At 42.1% G+C, this 24,504-nt stretch overlaps 1 protein-coding gene, 1 long non-coding RNA gene and 1 pseudogene across 2 annotated transcripts; 2 read left to right on the top strand and 1 right to left on the bottom strand.

Moving 5' to 3' along the window:
• Positions 1–206: 206 nt before the first annotated feature.
• Positions 207–10,860, top strand: ZSCAN31 (zinc finger and SCAN domain containing 31). Its single transcript, XM_032141437.2, has 4 exons — positions 207–509; positions 6,890–7,365; positions 8,058–8,208; positions 8,737–10,860. The coding sequence occupies exons 2-4, from the start codon at positions 6,985–6,987 to the stop codon at positions 9,423–9,425; spliced, it is 1,221 nt and encodes a 406-aa protein (XP_031997328.1). The 5' UTR covers positions 207–509; positions 6,890–6,984; the 3' UTR covers positions 9,426–10,860.
• Positions 7,285–13,767, bottom strand: LOC131382106 (uncharacterized). Its single transcript, XR_009211274.1, has 4 exons — positions 13,743–13,767; positions 11,715–11,788; positions 8,048–8,151; positions 7,285–7,682 (listed from the first exon to the last, which is right to left on the bottom strand). It is a non-coding gene; the product is annotated as an uncharacterized LOC131382106 (long non-coding RNA).
• A 1,930-nt stretch (positions 13,768–15,697) lies between these two features.
• On the top strand, positions 15,698–15,908 carry LOC116460346 (small integral membrane protein 15-like; annotated as a pseudogene).
• The last annotated feature ends 8,596 nt before the right edge of the window (positions 15,909–24,504 follow it).

Genomic DNA, 24,504 nt, shown 5'->3' with positions numbered 1-24,504 from the left:
GGGGGCCGCTCCCCATAGAAATCCCTCGCCGGATTTCTCCGCCTCGCACCCAGTGGGACTGGGATTTTTGGCCCCGGGGTTTGCAATAAGGGAGTCACCAAGATGCAGCCACCTCTGGAATTGCTAGAAAGGAAAGAGTTGCCTGGCTTCAGCCAGTGGGCTCAGAACGGCTGACGCATTTCCGGCCTTTGCCGTTGATCGGTCACTGGGGTGCTGCAGCCCCGCCACCTGTTCCGTAGCTTCCCGGTGCCCCGAAGGTGAGTCTTGGCCCCTGGTCGCGACCCGCCAGGTTCTCAGAAGATTTCAGGTCTGTGCCTTGGAGTAGGCGGGGAGGGAACGTCTGCGCAGGCGTGACCCCCGCCCCTACACAATCACTGGCCTGAAGCCCCAGTAGAGTAGGTGGAGGTCCCGCCCCTTATCCTGACGATTAAACAGTCTTTCTTTGTCTGAGATAACGCCCGGAGTTCTTTGTCCTGCCTCCAAGACGATTAAGGAGCGCAGACACAAAGGTGAGGTTAGAGCGAAAGTTTAATAAGCGAAAGGAAAAAGCTCTCTGCCAGCAGAGAGGGGGTCCCGACCGGGAGTACCCACTATGGGGCACTTTCTGGGGTTTTTATGGACTGGAAAGGAGAGGGAATGCGCTTAGTCTGCGGGCTGTCCTAGCGAACGCTTGACTCAGCTTGGTCCGGGACCAATCAGGAGCTGAAATGATGATTCATAGCTGCTGCTTAGCTTGGCCCAGGACCTATCAGAAGCTGAAGTGGAAGTTTGGCCCCGGACCAATCAGGGGCTGAGGTGATGATTCACAGAAGCTGGGCTTATAGTCCTAATAAAGGAAAGTAGAGCGCCCGCCGGAACCTACCAGAGCCCACCGTGCCCATACCCACAAAAGAAGAAACTTTTCCTGGGAATCTGCTGACTATACAAAGGACAAAGGCATTATGTGCCAGGCCTTGTTCCCTTATCTGAGTGAGCTGGAGGTTCTGTGCAAGTTTTTATCCAAATGGGCCCGAAGTTTTTCTATCTATGCAGCCGTGGGCATATCTCTAGGCACAACACCCTGTGCTAGTTCCCTTATCGGTGCCCGCAACCTGATTTTTTCCCCAGGCTTAGTTTTATGTTATGTGGGGATAAGACACTGAACCATGGGTGGGCGGGCTCTCCAGGGACCCTTCCCTTGCTATCTACCCAAGGCAAGCTAGGTAGCTCCTTTCACAGGGTGATGGGAGAGACCCCTAGAAAGGTCGGAGCTTTGCGGCGAAACCGAGGTCCAGAGGTAGAGAAGGCGCGGACCTCTCTCCCTGTCAAAAGCCTTATTTCCTATATACACGTAACTTTTATTTAATAAGTCAACATTATGCAATGTTTGTCGCATATAATGTTTTCTTTAAATATTGTAAAAACCACCAACCTCATAACTTGTCACCTCTAGTTTCTAATGCATCTCTAAAAATTAGGGACAGTTCCCTACATAACCACAAGATTATTAGCACACCCAACTAAGTGTAGGCGCTTCACCTAACACCTAGTTCATGTTTAAATCCCTCCACCCCCTGTTGTCCCACAGATGTATTTTACAGCTGTTTGTACCAACTAGGATCCAATCGTAGACCACTCACTGCATGTAGTTAAGTCTTAACCTAGGACAATTTTACTCTTTGCCTCCCTTCCTCCCATCCCATTGCCTTGTTGAAAAGGAGGCTCTTCCAGTCTTCCTGTAGTGCATCCCCATTTCTGGATTTGACTGTTTCCTCATGATATTTAAGGTCTTTTTCTGTTTTCTTGTTATCGTAATTGGTTATCCTTTGGGATTTATTTTACAACACAGATGATTTGTGATTTACATGATCTCTTTGTTGCTGTTGCTAATTATACTGACGCGAATGAAAACATTCTCTTTTATGCTCTTTCTGCCATGTTTTTATTTCAGTGAAGGACAGTGGGGACTCACCAAACTCTGCATTGTTTCACTCTTTGCTGTCTGACACCTCATAAACACTTAGTAAATATATGTGAAATGAATTCCTTTGTGGATTACAGGCAATGCATAAAAACTTTATCTTGTATTTAGGATGAGCTCTTCCACTTCCTCCAGGAGTATACCTTGTATACATTTTTTAAATTATGGCTTTTATTTTATTGTATTGTAACTATATCCTCATGAGCTATAAACATCTGTGTATTCCCAGCTATTAGCTCAGCTCCATAAATTGATTGTCCAGTGACTGAACTGCTTTTACAAAGTTATGCTGTTTCTCCTTTCACTTGTAGAGTAACATCTAAACTAAGTGGAAGTCTTTCCAGATTCAGTGCAATAGTCTTCACCCCCTCCACTTTACCCTTTTTTCAACTCTTGCCTCTTCTGCTTCTACTCTTGCTTTCTGCTTCCACTTTTGCCTCTACCCTCATTCCCTCAGCTCATTCTCCATCCAGTAGCAGAGCTTCTTGGTACATAATTCAGCCTTGTCACTTCCTTTCTTAAAACCTCAGTGGTTTCTCATTGCATTTATAAAATCCTAACTCCTATGCCCTGCATGACCTGACTCTTGCTTGGCTTGCCAGCCTAATATTTTACCACTCTTCTCCCACATGACTGTAGACACTCCAACCTCCTTTCCTTTCTTTGATGGCAGCATGCACTTCCTCAGGGCCTTTGGATAGTCCAGAGTGCTCTTCCCCTCCCTCATCCCTATTCTGTATGGCTCACTTCTTTTGCACTTAAGGGCTCAGCTTAAATGTTACCTCACCACTACCCCATCTAAATAGGCTGTCCATTTATTTGGTAACTCAGTGCCTAGTTTAGTTTCCTCATAGTAATCATCACAACTTGTAATTATTTTGTTTGCCTCCTTACCTATTTTTGTTGTTGCTTTTCTTTTCTTTTTTTTTTTGAGACAGAGTTTTGCTTTTGCCCAGGCTGGAGTGCAATGGCGTGATCTCGGCTCACCACAACCTCTACCTCCCAGGTTCAAGCGATTCTCCTGCCTCAGCCTTCCCAAGTAGCTAGGATTACAGGCATGCACCACCAAACCCGGCTAATTTTGTATTTTTAGTAGAGATAGGGTTTCTCCATGTGGGTCAGGCTGGTCTCGAACTCCTGACCTCAGGTGATCCGCCTACCTCGGCCTCCCAAAGTGCTGGGATTACAGGCGTGAGCCACCGCGACAGGCCTTGTTGTTGCTTTTATTTTCAGTTTGTCTTCCCTGTTAAAATGTATGCTCCAGCAAAACAGGGCCTGGTCCCGTCTTTTTCACCATTGTAGCCCTAGTGCCCAGCCAAGTACCTGGTATGTTATGGGTGCTCAATGAACATTTATTGACTAAGTGAGCAAATAAATGGATTAGTTACTAGTAACGAGTCTCTCCTTGTCTCTTGCCTCCTGGGCCTTAGTTGCTGATAAAGTCATAAGTTGAGTCAGCAGTCAACTGCCTTTTATTTTTCTGTCTCCCTTTCTTCAGTGTGGCAGTCCACTGCAGGTCCTGGCATGAAACAGTGAGACTGGTTCCCTACAACCTGAGACACACCACATTTAATCCCCCAGGAGTTGAATTCTAGGATGTCTTTGACTATTTCTACAGTCAAGTCATCAACTCCACTAACTACTCTGTGTTTCTGTTTTGGTCCACTGAGATTTTTGTCTTGTATTTGTAGCTGGCCATGTCTTTCTCTTTATCCCCTTTTATATGTCATCTCCCAATGCCAAATATTTGGAGCCAATTGGTAATTATCATAAATTGGCCTGTTTCATATCACCCTGGAAATCTGAATCCAATCTTTAACGTTGCTTTAGAGCTGTTGTTGGGATGTTCAGGGGGATACCCCTGGTGGTATCTAGAGATGGGTTTCAGTACACAAATGGGAGGTCACCACTGGTCACAGTCTGTCCTGGATTTTCTTGAATATTTCTTCTAGCATTTTCAACTGTCAACTGAGTATTAATGTATGAAGTCAATATTTTATTTTTTGGGGTCTATTTCCTCTATGAAATGAAGATATTCAATTTACTAATACTACTTTACTAATAATACCTGCTCATTGATATTTATGTAATAATTGCTATGGGCCAGGTACTGTGCTAAGCTTTTTATATGCATTACATTGTATAATCATAACAGCTATAAGAGGAATACTATGGTCATTAATGCTTAGAGAGGCCACAGGATTTGAACATTATTCACTGTACTGCAATGCTTCAGTAAAGATCATTTTAAATAGGTTATTCCATTTAATTCATCAGATGTCTATCAAGTATTTGTTCCCTGCTAGGATATCAGATGACACCAAATTTGCATTTAATCGAATAAATCAGGTGAACAAAACATTGAAGATGAGTTCATAATTTGGGGGTAAGTCCAGACTTGTAAGTCTTCTAGGCATTTTAAAAATAAGAAGTGTCTGTAATCTGTAGCAGTTTGGGAGAGGAGATAGGAAGAGATGGGAGGACTGGCTGGGAACATAGGGTAATGCATATACATCCTGGGAACAGGGGTGGTTTGGGGGACAAGAAGAAAGAGTGTATCTTCCCTTCTGTGTTCCTTTCCCTGTCCTTACCATGGCTTGATGAAGTAAAAGGGGATACAGGAGGGGAGAATATATTTATTTGCCCAGAAAACATTTATGGAGCACTGACAGCAGGCCAGGTACTGTGCTGTGCATTAAGGATAAAGACAGTTCATGGTGGCATAAGACCAGGGGGTAAATCCTAAGCACCAATTGTGGGGAAAAGAATACAATTGATGGAGAAATACTCCACCCGTGGCTTTGGATATGAGAGACATTGCCTGTAGTGATCCAGAAAACAAAAAACAAAACAAAAAAAGCCAACTGTATCTCCATGGTTTCTCAATAGCATTAAAGTGCAGAACGCATATTTGCAGAAGAATTTTTGCCTATAAACCTAAGGCCATGAGAAGCTACATGTTTAATAATAATGGAATCCAATACAAATTCATAATTAGAAATTTTCAGACTTTCAGTCTTCCTGCACTGAAGACTCAACAAACCAAATTACCAGATGCTACAGTAAGGAGTAAAAATATATACATTTGGCATTGGACACTGACAAAGAATAAATGCCATGATCTTTGTAACTCTTCAAATTCTCAATTCTGTAACATCATTTTATGTGAATATTTTATTAAGGTCTGTCTTTCCCATGGTAAATACCATAAAGGTAGGGACCTTTCCTTTCACTATTTTGAACTAAGCACCTCACACTATTCCAGACACCTAATAGACACATAATATTGGAATGAATGGAATAAATGCATTTTCACCCAATAAAGTGTAACTGAAAAACTTCCAAGTGCTCTCAGACCTTAATAATTCAATTAGCATTAGGCAAAAATCATATAAAACTTAAATTACACCACTAAAGTCAACATTGTATCAGTTTAACTACCATTAAACTTCCCAACTTAAATGGCCACAACCTTGCAACATATTCTTACCATTTCCATCCTGAATCTTACTCAATATTTTCTAAAAATACAGATCTAACACCATGACAATGAAATAAAAGCCTTGATGCCTCTCAGTTTTCCATAAAGTCAAGTCTAACATCTAAGCCTAGAGTTGAAGGCCATTTTCTATCCCATGTAATGCATCTTTCTAACCTCATCTCCTCTCACATTTTTACCCACAACTCATATTCTATAGTTCAGCTTTGCCTGTCCTTATCGCCATTGTGTGTGCTCTTAAATATATTTCCTCATGTTGTTTGCTTGATTTGTGATGGCAGATACCTTCCTTTCTCTGCCTGATAAATTCCTTTTCATGATTTTAGCCTAATTCAAATGTACTTGCCCCTAAGTAATATTCTTTCAATATTCCATACCCTGTCAGAAATTCTTTTTTCTATTCTTTACTCCCTGAATATTCTGGTGAGGCCTCTATTATAGCATTCATCATCTGATATTATAGCTAGTTTTATATATCCTGTTCTCCTCCTAGAGCTACCATATACACATGTTGCCCAGGCTTTTAAGTCACTTCTACAGACTGAGTATCCCTTATCCAAAATGCTTGGGACCAGAATGTTTTGGATTTCAGATTTTTCTGGATTTTGGAATATTTGCATTATACTTAACAGTTGAACATCCCTAATCTGAAAATCTGAAATGTGAAATGCTCCAATGAGCATTTCCTTTTACCATCATGTCTGTGCTCAAAAAGTAAATATCTCTTGCTTTTTTTATTCCAGAGTTACCTAATTCTGCTTCCCAGAGGTTCACCCTTCTATATCAGTTATCTGCTGCCATAATAATTTGGTATAATAAATAGCCACAAAACGTTGGTGGCATATAGTGATAAACTTACGTTTAGCACATAAGTATATGGGGCACAGCTTACCTGGGGTGGGCAGGCCCTATTTATACATCTGCATCCAGCAGCTCTGCAGACCTCAGGCTAGGCCTGCTCACATGTCTGGCAGTTAGCTGGCTGTCAGCTAATCTAGGATGGTCTCATCTGCTCCACTGGGGTGATCTGGCTCTGTCCTACATGTCTCTTATCATCTGAAAGATATCCTTCTCTGGCAATTTCAGAGGGCAAAAGTAAGCAAACCCAGCCACATACGTGCTGTTCAAACCTCTGCATGCATCACATTTGCTAATATCACTGGCAAAATCAAGTCATATTGTTGAATCCAGTGTCACAATGGAAGGGCACTGCAAAATATTAATACATGGCTATAGGGAAGGGGGAAGAATTGAGGCTATTAACATACTCTGCCATAGCCTTTTCCCAGTTGCTAAACATATGTAAGTCAGTAACTATATATACATTTTATTAACATAAATGATAGAATACCATTCATTTTTCCATACTTTGCTTTTTTCCCCACTACTTTATGATTTATTTCCATTAATATATAATGCTCTATCATCAGGTGTCTTCTCCTAAGGAAGATTAAATCAGAAAATTTTAAATCACAGTTATCCCTTCACTTAAAGCCAGAGTAAGCCTTCTAAATTAACCCCAGGAATGGCTTCAACAGAGGAACAGTATGATCTTAAGATTGTGAAAGTGGAGGAAGACCCTATCTGGGACCAAGAAACCCACCTTCGAGTGAACAACTTTTCTGGCCAAGAAGCCTCCCGACAACTTTTTAGGCAGTTTTGTTACCAAGAAACTCCTGGTCCCCGAGAAGCTCTGAGCCGGCTCCGAGAACTCTGTCGTCAGTGGCTAAGGCCAGAAGTCCACACCAAAGAGCAAATCTTGGAGCTGCTGGTGCTGGAGCAGTTCCTGACTATCCTGCCTGAGGAGCTCCAGGCCTGGGTGCGGGAGCACCATCCGGAGAGTGGGGAGGAGGCTGTGGCTGTAGTTGAAGATCTAGAACAAGAGCTTAGTGAGCCAGGGAACCAGGTGAGAGGAGAAAGATGGACTTCAAGACATTAAATAGTAAATGAAAGGTGGGGTTTGGTGACACAGGTTGGTTGGCTATAGCTATATGTATTAGTTCTCTGTTGTGTAACAAATTACCCCTAAACCTTAATGGCCAAGACTACAGTCATCTGATGACAAGACTCAGGTGGGCCGATCCACTTCCAAGATGGTTTACTGGTACAATTGTTGGTAGGGGGCCTCAGCTGCTCACTGGCTGTTGGCAGGAGGTCTTAGTTCTTTACCATGTTGGTACTCTTCATGGGGCTGCTTGAGTGCCCTCACAACATGTCAGGTGGCTTCCTCCAGAGGGGAGAAGGAGAGAAAGAGAGAGAAAGGAAAAAGCCACAATGCTTTTTATGACTCAGAAGTTATATACCATCTCTTCTGCCTCACTTTCTATTCAGTAGAGTTGAGCTATCAAGTACAGCCCACATTCAGGGGCCTGGGGGTGGAGGGTTAAATTCTACCTGGTGGATTTATTTTAAACCACCACACTAGATTGGCCCACTCTTCCCTGTTTTGCTTTTGGGTATGGAATTAAACTCTGGTCCTTCTACTGTGCCATCTCTCTAGAAAATGTTTCATATAGTTCCATGTGATATCTTTCATTTAGTATTAGCTTGGACTCCTATAATCCCCCTCTTTAACCAAATATGCCTACTTGCCTTCAGGCTCCAGACCATGAACATGGACATTCTGAAGTGCTCTCGGAGGATGTGGAACATCTGAAGGTCAAGCAGGAACCAGCAGACATCCAGCTTCAGCCTATGGTGACACAGCTCAAATATGAATCTTTTTGCCTCCACCAATTTCAAGAACAAGGTAAGGATTTTGACAGGTCCGTTCAGGAGAACTCTGGTGGGTCTATATAGGGTAACAGTTAAGACTGTGGACGCTCGGGCTAAATTGCCTGGGTTGGAATTTAAATGCTGCATTTAATAGCTCTGTGACAATGGACACGTCAGGTAACCTCCCTGTGCCTTCAGTTTATGCATATTTGAAGTGGGGATAATCATAGCACGTCAGTCACAGAGTCATTTGAGGTTTAATAAGTTAACATATGTAAAACACTTAGAACAGTGCCTGCATTGTAATGAATATAATATAGTGCCTGCTTATGTACATCCTATCTGGGAGCCTCTGGGTGCTCCCTCCAGCTATTTTAGCAGTGCTGATGACTCCTTACTCTACTAGCCTAAACATCCCTGTTTAACTCAACCCCATCCTTAACTGACAGTTCTTCATTCCTAGAACATGTCTGTTTGATATCGATCTTTCTATTTCCATCCTATGACTATATTCTTTCATAAAGGAAAGAGATTACATTGTTTGGTCCATTTATTATTCCAGATGGTGAAAGTATACCTGAGAACCAGGAGTTGGCATCAAAGCAAGAAATCTTAAAAGAAATGGAACATTTGGAGGATAGCAGACTCCAAAGGGATGTATCTTTGGATTCTAAGTACAGAGAAACTTGTAAACAAGACAGCAAGGCAGAAAAGCAGCAGGCACATTCCACTGGAGAGAGACGCCACAGGTGCAATGAATGTGGGAAAAGCTTCACTAAGAGTTCAGTACTCACTGAGCACCAGAGAATCCACACTGGGGAGAAGCCATATGAATGTGAAGAATGTGGGAAGGCCTTCAGCCGGAGGTCAAGCCTGAATGAACATCGGCGGAGCCACACTGGAGAGAAACCCTATCAATGTAAGGAGTGTGGGAAAGCCTTCAGTGCCAGCAATGGCCTCACTCGACACAGAAGAATCCACACAGGGGAAAAACCATATGAATGCAAAGTGTGTGGGAAGGCTTTCCTCCTCAGTTCATGCCTTGTTCAGCATCAGAGGATACACACTGGAGAGAAGCGCTATCAGTGTCGTGAGTGTGGCAAAGCCTTCATTCAGAATGCAGGGCTTTTCCAGCATCTCCGAGTCCACACTGGTGAGAAACCCTATCAGTGCAGTCAGTGCAGTAAACTCTTTAGTAAGCGGACACTTCTTAAGAAACATCAGAAAATCCACACTGGAGAGAGACCATGAGTGTGATGAGTTTGGGAAAGTCTTCAGTCATCATTGCAACCTTATTAGGCATCTTAGAATCCATACTGTTCCAGCAGAACTGGACTAATTCTGTGGACCCTCAGACCCCTAAATGGGGCCATCTTGGAAAGTAAGATTTTCAAGTGGTTTATTCTGTTCTTATAAAATTTATTTTGTATTGCATTGAACCACTTGTCTACAAACCAGGCGTTGGTGTCTCCTGTGTGGATGACTGCGATTGTAGGGGTTTGCTGGGTGGCCTTCTTATTCCCTATCCTTTGGTCCGTTTCTTATGATTTCCTTTAAAGGGACAAAATCTTATCTGGAAATAAATTGTTATGGAGGGGCTGTTTTTGAGCAATACTGCATATTGAACAATTCTAAAAGACCAGTATCCATGTATACTTTTTAAAAAAAGATTGGCTAAGATCAAAGGATATTCAGAGGTGCATCTTTTTCTGTAAGAGTGACGTTTTAAACAAACGTAAGGTTTTGGGGAATAAGAATCATCCACATTCCCACAGGAAATCATTGCTATGGTCTCCCCTAGGAATGTGATAGATAGCTTCTATAATTATGCAGCATTATCCATGGTATGAAACCTGTAGTTTTAATGGCTTAGAAATCTATGTCTCATTTCATATCTAACTCATGTTTTTGATATGAATCATCAATATATATGTTGATATCATATGAGTTAATATGAGTTTGATATGAATCATCAACATAGTATATACATATCAACATAACTATGTTGATAATTCATATCAAATTCTCAATGCAGGTCATTACTGTATTTAAGTTTTCCATTTTTGTTACAAATAATAAGTAAGATGATACTTTAAAATCTCTGTTCTTTACAAGGTACCTCTTTAATTCATAGCCTTTTATGTCAGCATTATTCTTCTTTTGGGAGTTGGTCAGCAACTTTGAGTGCCATTGCAAGCAGCATCATTTAAGTAGTTTTATAAAGAAAAGAAGTCTGATATCTTGGGCAGCTTGCTGCTTACTGGGGAGACCAGCATGCTTAGACATTTATTGTCAGGGTTAAACATATGCTCTGGCACCAAGTTCAAATCTTTCCTCCCCATTTGTGAACTGTGGGACTTAGGCAACTTATCTAAATGCTGCTATGCTATAGTCTCCCCATCTGTAAAACAGAGGATGATACCAGTACCTTCCTCATAGGGTACATAAGATTAAACAAATACAAACTTGTACTTAAAATGTAGATCTCAATAAATGTGCATTATGATTTACATAAGAAATAATAGCATTTAACAAATGTAGGTAGAATTTTAAGTATCATGTTAAAATTAGGATACGAAATGCCTCTGCTGACATTCTTGTTACTCTTTTCTCTACAGTCAAAACCTGAATCAGAATATTTCAAAAGAGGAAATAAAAGTTCAGCTTAAAACTGTTCTGCCCTAAACCTTTGTCTTTGAAGTTTATTTTTAAAGCGTTAAAGAATACATATATGTGTGTGTATTTTTTTTCCTCGTGGCTTAGGAGCCATAAGCAATTCTTTAAAAGTCACTTACTATTTTATTTGTCAATAGAACAATTAGCAATTAGCTGAATTCAGATTTTCTGGAATAGTGTTTATGAAATTTTATAATACCTACAAATCACTTGAGATCTTGTTAAAATGCAGATTCCTAATTCAAAAGGTCAGAAGGGGGCCCAGGAATCTCCATTTTAAATGAGCAATGCACTCCTAGGTGCCGCAGATGCTGCTGGTTCATGGAGTGCACTTTGAGTATCAAGGTCCTGGACTACCCTGAGGATTAGTATGGTCCTTTTAATATGCTACAGGCACCAAGCACATAATAGCTTCCTTTCCATCCTTCCACTTGCAACCTCTACATCAGTAGGTAGTCCCTAAACCTGTGCTCCCCTCACTGACCCACTGCCTGTCCCACCCTAAGAGGACTGAGATGCCTGTGAAGTGCAACGGGCAGGTGGGTTGAGGTGAGTTTGTAGAGCAAGGCAGTGTCCTTTGCTCTGGAATAGGAAAATAGAGCTAAATGTTTACCCAGGCAGTCTAAACAGGACCCATAAATGTTTACTTTAGGAAAAAGCTACTTCTACAGAGCTTCTGCTCCTCTTGCATGAGCTCACAGGGTGAAGGGAAAGCGGCTGTTTGTTGCATGTTTACCAGCACCTTGCAGACCTGCCAGTCCACACCCCCGGTCCTCTCTTGGGCTCTCTGAACTGCTTGGGCCACAGGAACAAAGTCCCAGCTGAGGTTTCCTTATCTATGGTACTATGGCATGCCACACTTACCTTCAACACTGAAGCCTCACGTGGTCCTTCTGTGACTCCAACCCCAGTGCTCAGACAGTCCCTTTCTCTCTCACCTATTCAGAAAAGCAAAGTAAAGCTGACAGAGGAAAAAGCCACAAAATAGAAGACAAAAGGGTGAAGGAGGAACATTAAGGGAATGAGGGATATCCCAAATGAGTAAGAGAGGAGGAGGGGAGAGATGGGGACGTAAAAAAGGGCCCGAATGGGCATGCCTGTAGTAAAGAGAAAATTGAAGGGAGAATTTGGGAATGTTTCGTTTTTTTGTTGTTGTTGTTGTTGTTTTTTTTCCTGATTCTGTTTCATTTATCTGGTCCAAAGTGTTGTAGTAGTTGATACCACTACTTCCTGCATTTGGCCTCATTGACAGTAACAAGAAGGATTTTCAGTGCCCCTGTTATTAGAGGAACACCAAGAGACCTAGAGAAGAAGGGAGGCTCAGACTGTGGATGGGGGCACTCTGTCAGTCAGCAAACATCCACGGGGCACTTGTTAGGCCAGTGGGCACCATTGTAGGAACTTGGGATGCATCAGTAGAGCAGGCAAAGTTTCCTGTCCTCACAAAGTTTACATTCTAGCAGGAGAGAAAAATAATAGACAATAATCATAATAACTATGTAGTATATTAGAAGGTGATGAAGTGCTTTTGAAACAGAAGAAAGTGGAGCAGCATAAGGAGGAGTAAGATTTCCTTATATAGGGCGGGGGGTTGGGGTCAGGGATGCTTCACTGAGGAGGAGACATTTGAGCTAAGATGCGGAGGCAAAGAGGGAGACAGCTTGATGCTATCTAGAAGGATGTTCCAGGAAGAAGGATCAGCGAGTGCAAAGGCTAAGTTATGGAATAAAAATAGTTTTCCCACTGAGGTTGTCAAGTGATCCTCACAATCATCCTAGAAGAGGAAGGCACAGGTGTTTGCCATGCGTATTTATTGTGTAAACTGAGCACAGTGAAATAAAAGTGATTGCTCAACGTCACATGCCTGTGAGGTGGCAAAGGTCTGCATTCAAGACTGACTGATTCCCATCTAGTGTTCTTTCCTATTAGGTATTGAGTAATTATTTTGAATGAGTAGCTGCACCCTGAAAGCACTGGAGGGAGGGGATGTGGAAGATAACTTGTTGGTATACAAGAGGAAGAAACGAATAGAATTCTGGTAGGTCAGCTGCATTAATGCAGGTGAGGTACGAGAGGCTGGGGAGTGATTGGGAAAGTGCAGCATCATGGGAAGGAAGGGCTGGGAAAGTGAAGACACAGTTAAGTTTGCTGCTTCGTAGCATAGCATAGCTGTAGTTTGTTACCACCTAGCTGTGTGACTTGTGCACAAGTTACTTCACCTCTCTGTGCTTTTGTGGAAAGACATGAAGGTTAGGTGGGTGAGGAGAGAGCTCTCAGGAGGTAAAGCAATAGAGGTAAAGCCTGTAAATCCATCTGTGGGGCAAGTGGTGTATAGAGGTGGGGTGGGATCCATAGTGGTTAGGAACTGGAAAAGAACTAAACAGAAGGTCCCAGGATATTTGAGGAGTAAGGAAAAGAGTCTCCTACTTGCCTCTTTGCCCTAGATGGGCCCAAAGTGAGGAAGTTAATGATATGAAATATTCTCCAAGCCACCTAAGGAGGCGCAGAAGGTGGGTCAGTGGTGCAGGGCTTGCCTGGGTGTCAAGGTCCCCAAAGGCTTTGGAAGAGTCTCTGTTAAAGATCGGCTCAGCTCAGGGTGAGTCCCAGGGTGAGTGGGGTGATGCAGGTTGGGGATGCGCACCGGGCTCCAGCCCAGGAGTGACTGGGGGTGCACAGTGCAAGGGGTGCCAAGAACTATGGTTGGATAAATGCCAGCATTTTAGGAATAAATATAATAATGATAATAGACACTTCTGAAACACCATATGCTTGGCACTGTTCTAGTTGCTTGACATGTATTAATTCATTTAATCCCCATACATGATCTAAATGTGTAGTCAACTCCATTTTAAAGAGGTGGAAACTGAGGCACAAGGAGGTTAAGTCACTCACCCAAGGTCACACAGCTTGTAGGCAGCAGAGGCACCCTGCTGTATACGTAATGTTTCTGTAATAAACTTTTAATACATTACAAAAAACTTTTCCTTATCATCTATGTGGTTACCAAGTGGTACAGTTCCTATGGAAAAGGCAGGATAAATACTTGTTTCCCTTTATTTACCTGTTTTCAAAATACATGGCTCCCTAGCATTCTCCAATGGTGACCATTTTCTTTTTTTTTTTAAGAATAATTACAAACTCATGGATATAAACATACTTGAAGTGTTTCAACTCATTGCTGTCATTATCTTTACTGGTGCTCAAATTTTCCCATCTTCAAGTGGGAAGGTCTTCAACTTGGCACCTGAGTACTTCTGACTCAAGACCCTTGCTTTATGATATGACAAGATGTTTCAGGTTCATGCCATACATTTCTTGCCTCTGATTTGGATTCAGCCATTTCTCCCAGGAATCCTGATTTCTTTTTGGGGATATGGAATTTCAAGATGACAAATTGGATGCTAGCAAAGGCTCATTGCTTGGCTGGTTATTGTTTCCAAGCCTTTTCAATAGAAAGACCTAGGAGATATATATCTGTGTATGCCTGTTTTTCTTTCTAATTCAGAACTACAGGGTTTTTACTTCTCTTTACATTTGTATCTCCCCTTGTATTATTATCATCTATTGCTGTATAATGAATTAACTAAAAACTTAGTAGTATAAAACAATGCACATTATCCTTTCCATGGGTCAGGAATCCAGGTATGGCTCAGCAGGGTCCTATGCTTCAGAGTCTCTCAAGACTGAAATCAAGGTGTTAGTCAGAGTTGGCATCTCATCTGAAGGCTTAACTGGGGAGGGATCAGCTCTAAGTTCACACAACTGTTGTCAGAAATCAACAAACCCTTTGAGGGTTTTTGGACTGAGGGCCTCAGTTACATGCTGACTGTTGGCAATAGGCAATCCTCAGTTCCTTGTCATACAGGCTTCTTTAACATGACAACTTGCTTCGTCAAAACCCCCAAGGGAGAGCATCTGCTAGCAAGACAGAAGTCACCGTTTTCTTTGTAACCTAATCACAGAAGTAACATCCTCTCAACATTGCTGTATTCTATTAATTAGAAGCAAGTTATTTAAAAGGAGTGTGTTGGGGGTGATAAAGGGGATGCTGGTGGCTGTGGCTGCCATGGTTTTCTCCCGGTGCCCAGCAGAAATGGTGGCCATGCAAGGTGTGATGGGGCTGACCCAGTATCCCCAGGGACCCTCCTTTCTGTGCAATAAGGGCCCTGCGCTTGCCAAGGCCGAGGGGCAGGGGTGAACGTGGCCCCTGTGGCTCTGCGGCCTGATAGGAATTTAAACCATCTCTCAGATGTCTATGGTAGAACTAAAAAAGACAGACTGCCAAGGGTCATCTGAAATTGTGATTGGGTCACTAATAATAACAGGACAAAGTTAGAGATCACTACTCAAGCATAAGCCCCGGGTTCATTCTCTTCTCTTCTCTTCTCCTTTTTTTTCTTTTCCTTTCCTTTCCTTTTCTTTCTTTCCTTTCTTTCTCTCTCTTCTTTCTTTCTTCTTTCTCTTTTTTCTTTCTTTCTTTCTCCCTCCCCTCCCCTTCCCTTCCCTTCTTCGCTCCCTCCCTTCCTTCTTTTCTTCTTCTTTTTTTTTTTTTGAGGGAGTCTTGCTCTGTTGCCCAGGCCGGAGTGCAGTGCCACAATCTCTGCTCGCTGTAACCTCCACCTCCCAAGTTCAAGTGATTCTCCTTCCTCAGCCTCCCTAGTAGCTGGGATTACAGGCATGCACCACCATGCTCAGCTAATTTTTGTATTTTTAGTAGAGATGGTGTTTCACCATGTGGCCAGGCTCCTGACCTCAGGTGACCTGCCTGCCTTGGCCTCCCAAAGTACTGGGATTACAGGCATGAGCCACTGCGCCCAGCCCCCAGTTTTCATAAGACTGCTATGAGGATGTTTGATATAAAGGCCTGTGGAATGGGCTGCAAAGGACCCATATGACTTCCTTACAACTGTTATTTTGGCCCTTACTCCACTGTTCCTAGCAAGTGTTGTACTGTGTTGGAAATTGGCCAAGATGATTGAGGCCAGGGGGAAGGAGCAAAAGAAGAAACAAAAATGCCTATAAAACATCGCAAAAGCTAAACGACTACAAAAGGATTGAAGGACTGAACAGGCTCTGCAACCAGAGGAAATAATATGGAAAATTTTGCAGCTTTGGAAGGACCTACTAAGGTTTCTTCTTTGGATTTCTTGACAGTATTATTTAGTAAATGAAATTTGACCAAATGGAAGAATCATGTTAGTTCCGACCTCAATACTGTAGTAACTTTTAGGCTTGGGTGTAGGTGTTTATAGGTTTCTATTGACAGTTATTGTAAATTAGCATTTATTATGGTACAAATTCTTTATAACTGACTTAGTCGTTTGCTGTTTAGCAGTTTATGTACTGAAATGAAAAACACTGAAATGTGGAGAAAAATGACTTTATATTATGAACTCTATTCAAATGAACTCTATTTAAAATGGCGTCCCGTTTTGGACAAAGGAAATCAAGAATGTAAAAGAACTGTCCTGTCTGAGGTGAAAAATGTGCTTTGGCTTAAAAGAGATATCATGTATTAATTACGTCTTTTATTATTATTACTTCTTAGAATTATTTCTGGCCTTCTCAAAATAATGTTAATCAACGAGTACTTCTATTTACTGCATTTTTCTTACTTTAGCCTTTGAGACAACTGGTAATTATCAAGACATTTTACATTATTATTATTTTTTTGAGACGGAGTCTCGCTCTGTCGCCAGGCTAGAGTGCAGTGGTGGGATCTTGGCTCACTGCAACCTCCGCCTCCCAGGTTCAAGCGATTCTCCTGCCTCAGCCTCCTGAGTAGTGGTGACTACAGGTGCACACCACCACACCCAGCTAATTTTTGTATTTTTAGTAGAGACAGTGTTTCACCATGTTGGCCAGGATAGTCTTCATCTCTTGACCTTGTGATCCGCCTGCCTCAGCCTCCCAAAGTGCTGGGATTATAGGCGTGAGCCACCATGCCCCGCCGCATTTTTTAAAATGTAATTTTATAAAAAGATTCCTCTTACCTTGACTATGTATAATGCCACCTATTGGATAGAACACTTTTTGTGCTTTCAAACACTGCCATTTTCTTAGAGATGGCTTGTTGAGAGGAGTAACACTATAGTTTAGAGCTTGCAGTAAAAATGCCAAACACTGTAGTACCCTGGAACCAGTTTATTCTTGTGCTAAGCAGAACTGTAAAATAGTTAAAATGTCCTATCAAGTAATTCACTGATTACATAGACACTTTTGTTTTTTATCCCATTTTTTGTTTTAACTCATGTGGTAGTAATATTTAATACTTTCTGATCAAACAGGTTCAAAGTGAATCTTTAAATTTCAAATTTATTTTAAAGCTTTTTTTTTGAGACGAGTCTCACTCTATTGGTAGGCTGGAGTGCAGTGGTGCGATCTCGGCTCACTGCAACCTCCACCTCCCAGATTCAAGCAATTGTCCTGCCTCAGCCTCCCGAGTAGCTGGGACTACAGGTGCGTGCCACCACGCCTGGCTAATTTTTGTATTTTCAGTAGAGACGGGGTTTCACCATGTTGGCCAGGATGGTCTCGATCTCTTGACCTCGTGATCCACCTGCCTTGGCCTCCCAAAGTGCTGGGATTACGGGGGTGAGCCACAGCATCCGGCCAAAGAACTCTTAATGAGTAACAGTGAAGTCATACCTCATAAGTGGTAAAGAAAAGTACAGAATTTGGAAACATTTTGTTGGGCATAGTAGTAATTGGGTGAAAAAGGATAAATGATCTCAAAATGAGAATGTGCTGTAATTGGAAGGAGCTAAAGGATGTTTCTTTCAGTTAAGAAGTATAACTGGGATGTTTTACTATTAAACATGACTTTCATAAATGCATGGTCTAGTAATTTTATTCACTGTTAGTATTTAATTCACTGTCAGCTTACTAGTGTTTTCTGTACCCCGATAATGAATTTTAAATTACAAAAATTGTCCAGCAGCTACAGTTTAAAAATAAAACTAGATATTGTAATAAATTTGATGATTTCTTATAAAGAGGTCCTGGGTTTTATTTTTTTTGGAGAGACTAACATTTTAAGTTACATTATGTTATGCAGGTTAGAATTTCAATTACAGCTAAGCATACTTGTAAACTTTTAGGACTATGTTCCTCAAATTTGAGAACCTAAGAACCACTGAGAATGTTTATGGACCAGTTTGAATAATACTTAATGCTATTCTTTTAGATTATCAGTCTCCACTTGATGCCAGTGTGAGCAACACATTGTAACTGAAGGCACTGAAATAGTTCAGTATTTAGTTAAGATATATCTAAAATATGTTTGGTTTTCTGCAATCAAGCTGTTCATGGAAAGAATTTATGTACATATGTTTTACTTATGGTCATATTTTAGAGCAAAAGTATTGAAGCAAAGGATATAGTCACAATTCTCAGTTATCTATGAAAGTTATGATATCATCAGTTCTGTTGTAACAATGTAAAGGTATTTAACTAAAAGTGTTTTTCTATAATTTCTGTTAAAGTCTTAACACATGCCTATTTTGTATCTCTTTGACATATGCTGTTATTTTTTCAATTTTTCCTGTCATTTATAGAGCCTTTCTATATATGTGAGATCAAGATTTTACATTTGTGTGTGTGTGTGTGTGTGTGTGTGTGTGTGTGTGTGTAAGGGGCTGGGAAATATAGAGAATATTGTGAGGTTTGGGATTCTTCAGAAAAATCATCTCTCACTGCAACAGAGTACTATTGTTGAAAGAATCTCGTTTACTGTTATCTAGAATACTTCTTTTAAGAACTTGTTTACCTATTATGTTGTTTCTGAAGTTCTGAGAACTAAGTACAATCAATTACCTTTCTATAGCTGGTTTGGAAAAAGAAAGATATTCCCAGGTTGCCTGTAACAAACGTTTAATCAAAAACAAGCAAATAAATAAAAGTTTGTGTGTCAGAAATTGAAAAAAAAAGGAGGGGATTATGCAAGGCCTTGAATACTGGGAAGTGGGAGTACTGGGGGACATTTTAGAGGCTGTCACTCATACTTAGCTTCCATGTCAAGTATCCTAGTTCTCAAAGACAGTGGAGAATGACAGAATTAAAACATGATATCATATGTGCATTTAAAATTTTAATATCACTAACGTGCCACCAAATTGGCTGTGCCAATATATATTCCCACTAGCACAGTATGGTTGTTATTCTGTATCCTTGCCCATTATCAAACTTTTAAATATTTACCAAGCTGTTAAATGTGTAATGGTATCTCGCTTCTATTTTTAATCCTTGAATACTAATGACACTATGCATCTTTTTATACCATTTATTGGCCATTTGCATTTCCTCCTTTGTGAATTCCTTATTCATATCCTTTGTCTGGTTTTATGGTGAACATTTTAACTTTTTCTTATCAGAGGGTAGAAATTCTTTATATTTTAGATATTAATCCCTTGTTGTATGTGTGTATGTGTATTTATATATAGGATATATGTATATATACATATATATTTATTATATAATTTCATTTTTTATAAAAATTAGGACTAACTCTGAAGATAAAACGCTGAATGGGAATCTTCCTGAATCCCAAAATTCTAGGCAGAGTGAACCTGCCACAAATTTTCAAGGCTCAACCTATCTGGAGAATAAGAGAAGTCCTAGTTGTGGCCATGCCAGTTCCCTGAGGTACAGAAAACAGCTGTGCAAGTCAAGGTGGAAAAAAACGGTCGTGTATGCTTCTTTAACATGACAGTTTGCCCGGCCTATTTTCTATCCTTTCTTATTATAAACTTCCTACTGCCTGCTCCTGGTTTGCACTAGTCATTAGACATGGAATCAGGAATACAGACTTCCAGGAAAGAGTGCTTCATATCATGAAATCTGCAGATGACACTTCCGGCACCTCTGCTATCAGGATTCCCCTGGGCCTTGAGTGACTCTAAGACATCTCTGGGAGACTTGCCAACAGAGACTGCAGCCAGAGCACCCACACCAGGGAGCAGATTCTGAAGCTTCTGTTGCTGGAGCAGTTCCTGACCATCCTGCCTGAGAAGCCCCAGGCCTCAGTGAGAGAGCATCATCCAGAAAGCGGAAAAGAGGCTGTGACCTGCTTGGCCATGTAGAAGAGAAAGACTGATGGATCAAGATAGCAGGTAAGAAGGTGGAAGGCTTGGAGATATAAAGCCAGAATGAGGGGCACTGACAGGTTGGCAGTGAGGAGATTATTTCTGAGAAACTTCAGTCTTTACTGAGCCAAGCTAAAGTTATTAGTTATTTGCATTTTTCTTTTCAACTTTCAGACATCACCCTTGCAGCCCTTGGTCTAATGAAACACTAATTTTTCTATGTCCTGCAATCTCTTCTCTAAGGATTTAGCCCTAATTCTTGTAATAAACCTACTGATTCAGGGTCCAGCCCATCTCCATAAAAAGGACATAATATTGACGGAAAAATTATCTTTGAGGGCATAGAAGGCATACTTAGTCACCCATCTGCAGCCCATAAAGACCCAGGTAAATGAGAACCTCCAAAACCATGTACCTTTCCAAAGACTGGTGAGAAGCGGAGTTTCTTCTGAGATGGAAGTATTGCCAGCTAAAGACACAGAAGTAACATTCGGCCCATTTTTTATTCATTTCCCCTTTCATTAAAACTCTACTCTATCCACCTTCTTATGCCCAGTTGATGCATACAAAAAATTTATTAGCTAAATGAATGAAGATATGTGGGCAGAACCAACATCTACCCATTCCTTCTGGAGACCAAGTGTGTTCGGCCTCTTGTTTGTCCTATCATTTGAGTGGCCTGTGTTTAGTCTGTGTCTCAGCATAGACAAGAGAGAACTGACTATAGCCTTTACCATAAAAGTGTTGAGTGACCTTTTGAGAATGTGTGATCAGTGCTTAAGACACCTTCACATTAGCATGTAAATGTGTACCCACGATTACATAGCCATACACACAATTCTAGACTCAACCATGGCTCTAGGACCATGTGAAGAACCCTGTGTATTGCCCCTCACAGTTGGATGGCTGCCAGGATAACTCTGGCCTTTCTTGGCTTAGTCTCTCTCTCTGTGCTACAGGTACCTCCCTAAAGGAAAATAGCAAGACATAGAAAATATAAGCATCAAAGAAAGAAAAGAACATTAAAAGACTTCCTGGTGGCTGTTTCTTCCTATGCACTGGGGAGAAAATAACTAGGACCTACTCTGTAGAATCTCCTTTGTTAATTACAACTTCGCCTCTCACATCTGCCTAATTTTGTTATACTCCTTCTCCTGACTATAATCTTTCACTTACTCCCAGTCCTCTGGCCCTAGAATAAAAATATGAGCTGCCTGGTGTCTCCCCCTTTAGCTCTCATGCCTGAGTTGACAAATCCCAGGTTTCACCTGGATATCCTTACCTCCCCACCAAGCTTGTTTTAGTTTCAGACTTGCCAATCTGCACCTCAAACCCCAAATTCTCAAAAATGATAGCTCTTCTGCCTGCTTTTCTTTTGATGCTTTTCCTTGACCCCAGGTGAGACTATATAAACTATATTATTTCCCTTTCAACCAACCAGCTCCCCTCCCCAACTCTTGGGCTTCCTTAAGTCCAGGATGTGAAGAAAAAGAATTATCAGCAAACCGTATCCATATTTAAAAAAATTCCTTTTTGTCCATGCCATAGGTTCAACATATATCTGCTTGAGGCAATATATGGTTTTCCGGTTTCAGTTCATTGATGATTTGTCCTAGCACCTGTGCTGAAGGGAATTACTTAATGTGCCTCAGTTAGTCACGGATATCTAGATAACATTCAGCAGTCAACATGACAGTTGGGAATAGTGATTCCTCAATCTTAGAATTTAGATTTTATATATACATGTCATCGTTCAGGGATTAACAAGTCAATTTTGTTAACTCTAACAAAGCCTTAAGCAAAGAATGAAAGCAAGGCGTCGAGAGAGTCAGGATCCAGAGTGGCTCCTCATGATTCAGTGTTCAGCTTCAACAGAGTATTTCCTGTCCTTTCTTTTTTCTTTTGTTTTCTTTTTTTTTTTTTGAGACAGGTTCTTGCTCTGTCCCCTTCCTTCAGTTCATGGCAGTGATCCCTTGCACGTCTTTACCAACCCTCAAGCTTACTACACTCTTATTTCACTTGATTCATCCTGTTCTACCCCAAGATGGGGACCAGTTGACAAACTTCTTTTATATTTTCAGATCAGAATCTAAGGTCGAAGACATGGAGACTAAGAACAACAACAACAACAACAACGAAAAATGAACTAGCCTTAAAGCAAGAAACACCTGAATAAGTGAAATCCCCTAAAGCAATCCTATGCAGACCTCGAATCAAAGTTTTTCAGTCCTAAATGAGATAGAAGCAATGGATGGGCAAACCCACAAGGGAAAAAAGGTTCACGTGACCTCCATATCCACCCGAGGATGCATTTCCTTGCAAGGGAAAGACCTTATGAGTGCGCCAAGGGGAAGTCGGCGTGGGAGCAGCACTCCAACCAAACCCAGCACCTGCGTGGGCCTAGGGACTTCGGCCACTCCCCCAGCAAGCACTTAGCACCACCGCTGTGCGCATGCCTCCGGCAGTTACCGTCTTCTTCCTCAGCGTCTATCTCGTACTCCACGCAGGCCCTATGCAAGCAAACGCTGCGGCAAGCGCTTCCTAAGGAGCTCAACCTGCTTCCAGCACCCGCAGGTACACACACGGGTGAGAGGCCTGATGACTGCAGCGGCTGCCACGAAACTTTTAGCCAGAGTTCCTGCCACATCCCGCACCAGCGGGTCCACATGGGCGAGAGGCCCTATCAGTATGCATGTGGCAATGCGTTTGGGCAGATCTCAACACTTCTTGGGCATAAGAACCCTCTATTTAAAAAAAAAAAAAAAAAGCCAAGAAAAGATGCTAATTGGTAGTGTGATAGAAAGAAAACCTTTGAGTAGGACTTGAATAAGTTTGGATTAATCAATATATGAACATTAAGAGAAGAAATGAAGAGCTTGGCACTCCAGCCTGGGTGAAAGAGTGAGACTCTGCCAAAAAAAAAAAAAAAAAAAGGAGACCGAGCCAAGATGGCCGAATAGGAACAGCTCCGGTCTCCAGCTCCCAGCCCCAGCGACACAGAAGACGGGTGATTTCTGCATTTCTGCTTGAGGTACCGGTTTCATCTCACTAGGGAGTGCCTAACAGTGGGTGCAGGACAGTCGGTGAAGCGCACTGTGCGCGAGCCGAAGCAGGGCGAGGCATTGCCTCATTCGGGAAGCGCAAGGGGTCAGGGAGTTCCCTTTCCTAGTCAAAGAAAGGGGAAACAGACGGCACCTGGAATATCGGGTCAGTCCCATCCTAATACTGCGCTTTTCCAACGGGCCTGGAAAACGGCACACTAGGAGATTGTGTCCCGCACCTGGCTCGGAGGGTCCTATGCCCACGGAGTCTCGCTGATTGCTAGCACAGCAGTCTGAGCTCAAGCTGCAAGGTGGGAGCGAGGCTGGGGGAGGGGCGCCCGCCATTGCCCAGGCTTGCTTAGGTAAACAAAGCAGCCAGGAAGCTCGAACTGGGTGGAGCCCACCACAGCTCAAGGAGGCCTGCCTGCCTCTGTAGGCTCCACCTCTGGGGGCAGGGCACAGACAAACAAAAACTCAGCAAGAACCTCCACAGACTTAAATGTCCCTGTCTGACTGACAGCTTTGAAGAGAGTAGTGGTTCTCCCAGCACGCAGCTGGAGATCTGAGAACGGACAGACTGCCTCCTAAAGTGGGTCCCTCACCCCTGAGCAGCCTAACTGGGAGGCACCCCCCCCAGTAGGGACAGACTGACACCTCATTCAACTGGGTACTCCTCTGAGACAAAACTTTCAGAGGAACTATCAGACAGCTGAATTTGTGGTCTCACGAAAATCCGCTGTTCTGCAGCCACCGCTGCTGACACCCAGCCAAACAGGGTCTGGAGTGCACCTCTAGTAAACTCCAACAGACCTGCAGCTGAGGGTCCTGTCTGGTAGAAGGAAAACTAACAAACAGAAAGGACATCCACACCAAAAACCCATCTGTACATCACCATCATCAAAGACAAAAAGTAGATAAAACCACAAAGATGGGGAAAAAACAGAGCAAAAAAACTGGAAACTCTAAAAAACAGAGCACCTCTCCTCCTCCAAAGGAACGCAGTTCCTCACCAGCAACGGAACAAAGCTGGATGGAGGATGACTTTGATGAGTTGAGAGAAGAAGGCTTCAGACGATCAAACTACTCTGAGCTATGAGAGGAAATTCAAAACAATAGCAAAGAAGTTAAAAACTTTGAAAAAAAATTAGAAGAATGGATAACTAGAATAACCAATGGAGAGAAGGGCTTAAAGGAGCTGATGGAGCTGAAAGCCAAGTTTCGAGAACTACGCGAAGATTGCAGAAGCCTCAGTAGCAGATGCGATCAACTGGAAGAAAGGGTATCGCTGATGGAAGATGAAATGAATGAAATGAAGAGAGAAGGGAAGTTTAGAGAAAAAAGAATAAAAAGAAATGAACAGAGCCTCCAAGAAATTTGGGACTATGTGAAAAGACCAAACCTACGTCTGATTGGTGTACCTGAAAATGATGGGGAGAATGGAACCAAGTTGGAAAACACTCTGCAAGATATTATCCAGGAGAACTTCCCCAATCTAGCAAGGCAGGCCAGCATTCAGATTCAGGAAATACA

This window comes from Hylobates moloch, unplaced genomic scaffold (genome assembly GCF_009828535.3).
Source record: "Hylobates moloch isolate HMO894 unplaced genomic scaffold, HMol_V3 SCAFFOLD_20, whole genome shotgun sequence".
Taxonomy (NCBI): Eukaryota; Metazoa; Chordata; class Mammalia; order Primates; family Hylobatidae; genus Hylobates; species Hylobates moloch.
Note: the sequence above shows the minus strand (reverse complement) of the source record. Positions and strands in the feature narration are given on the sequence as shown.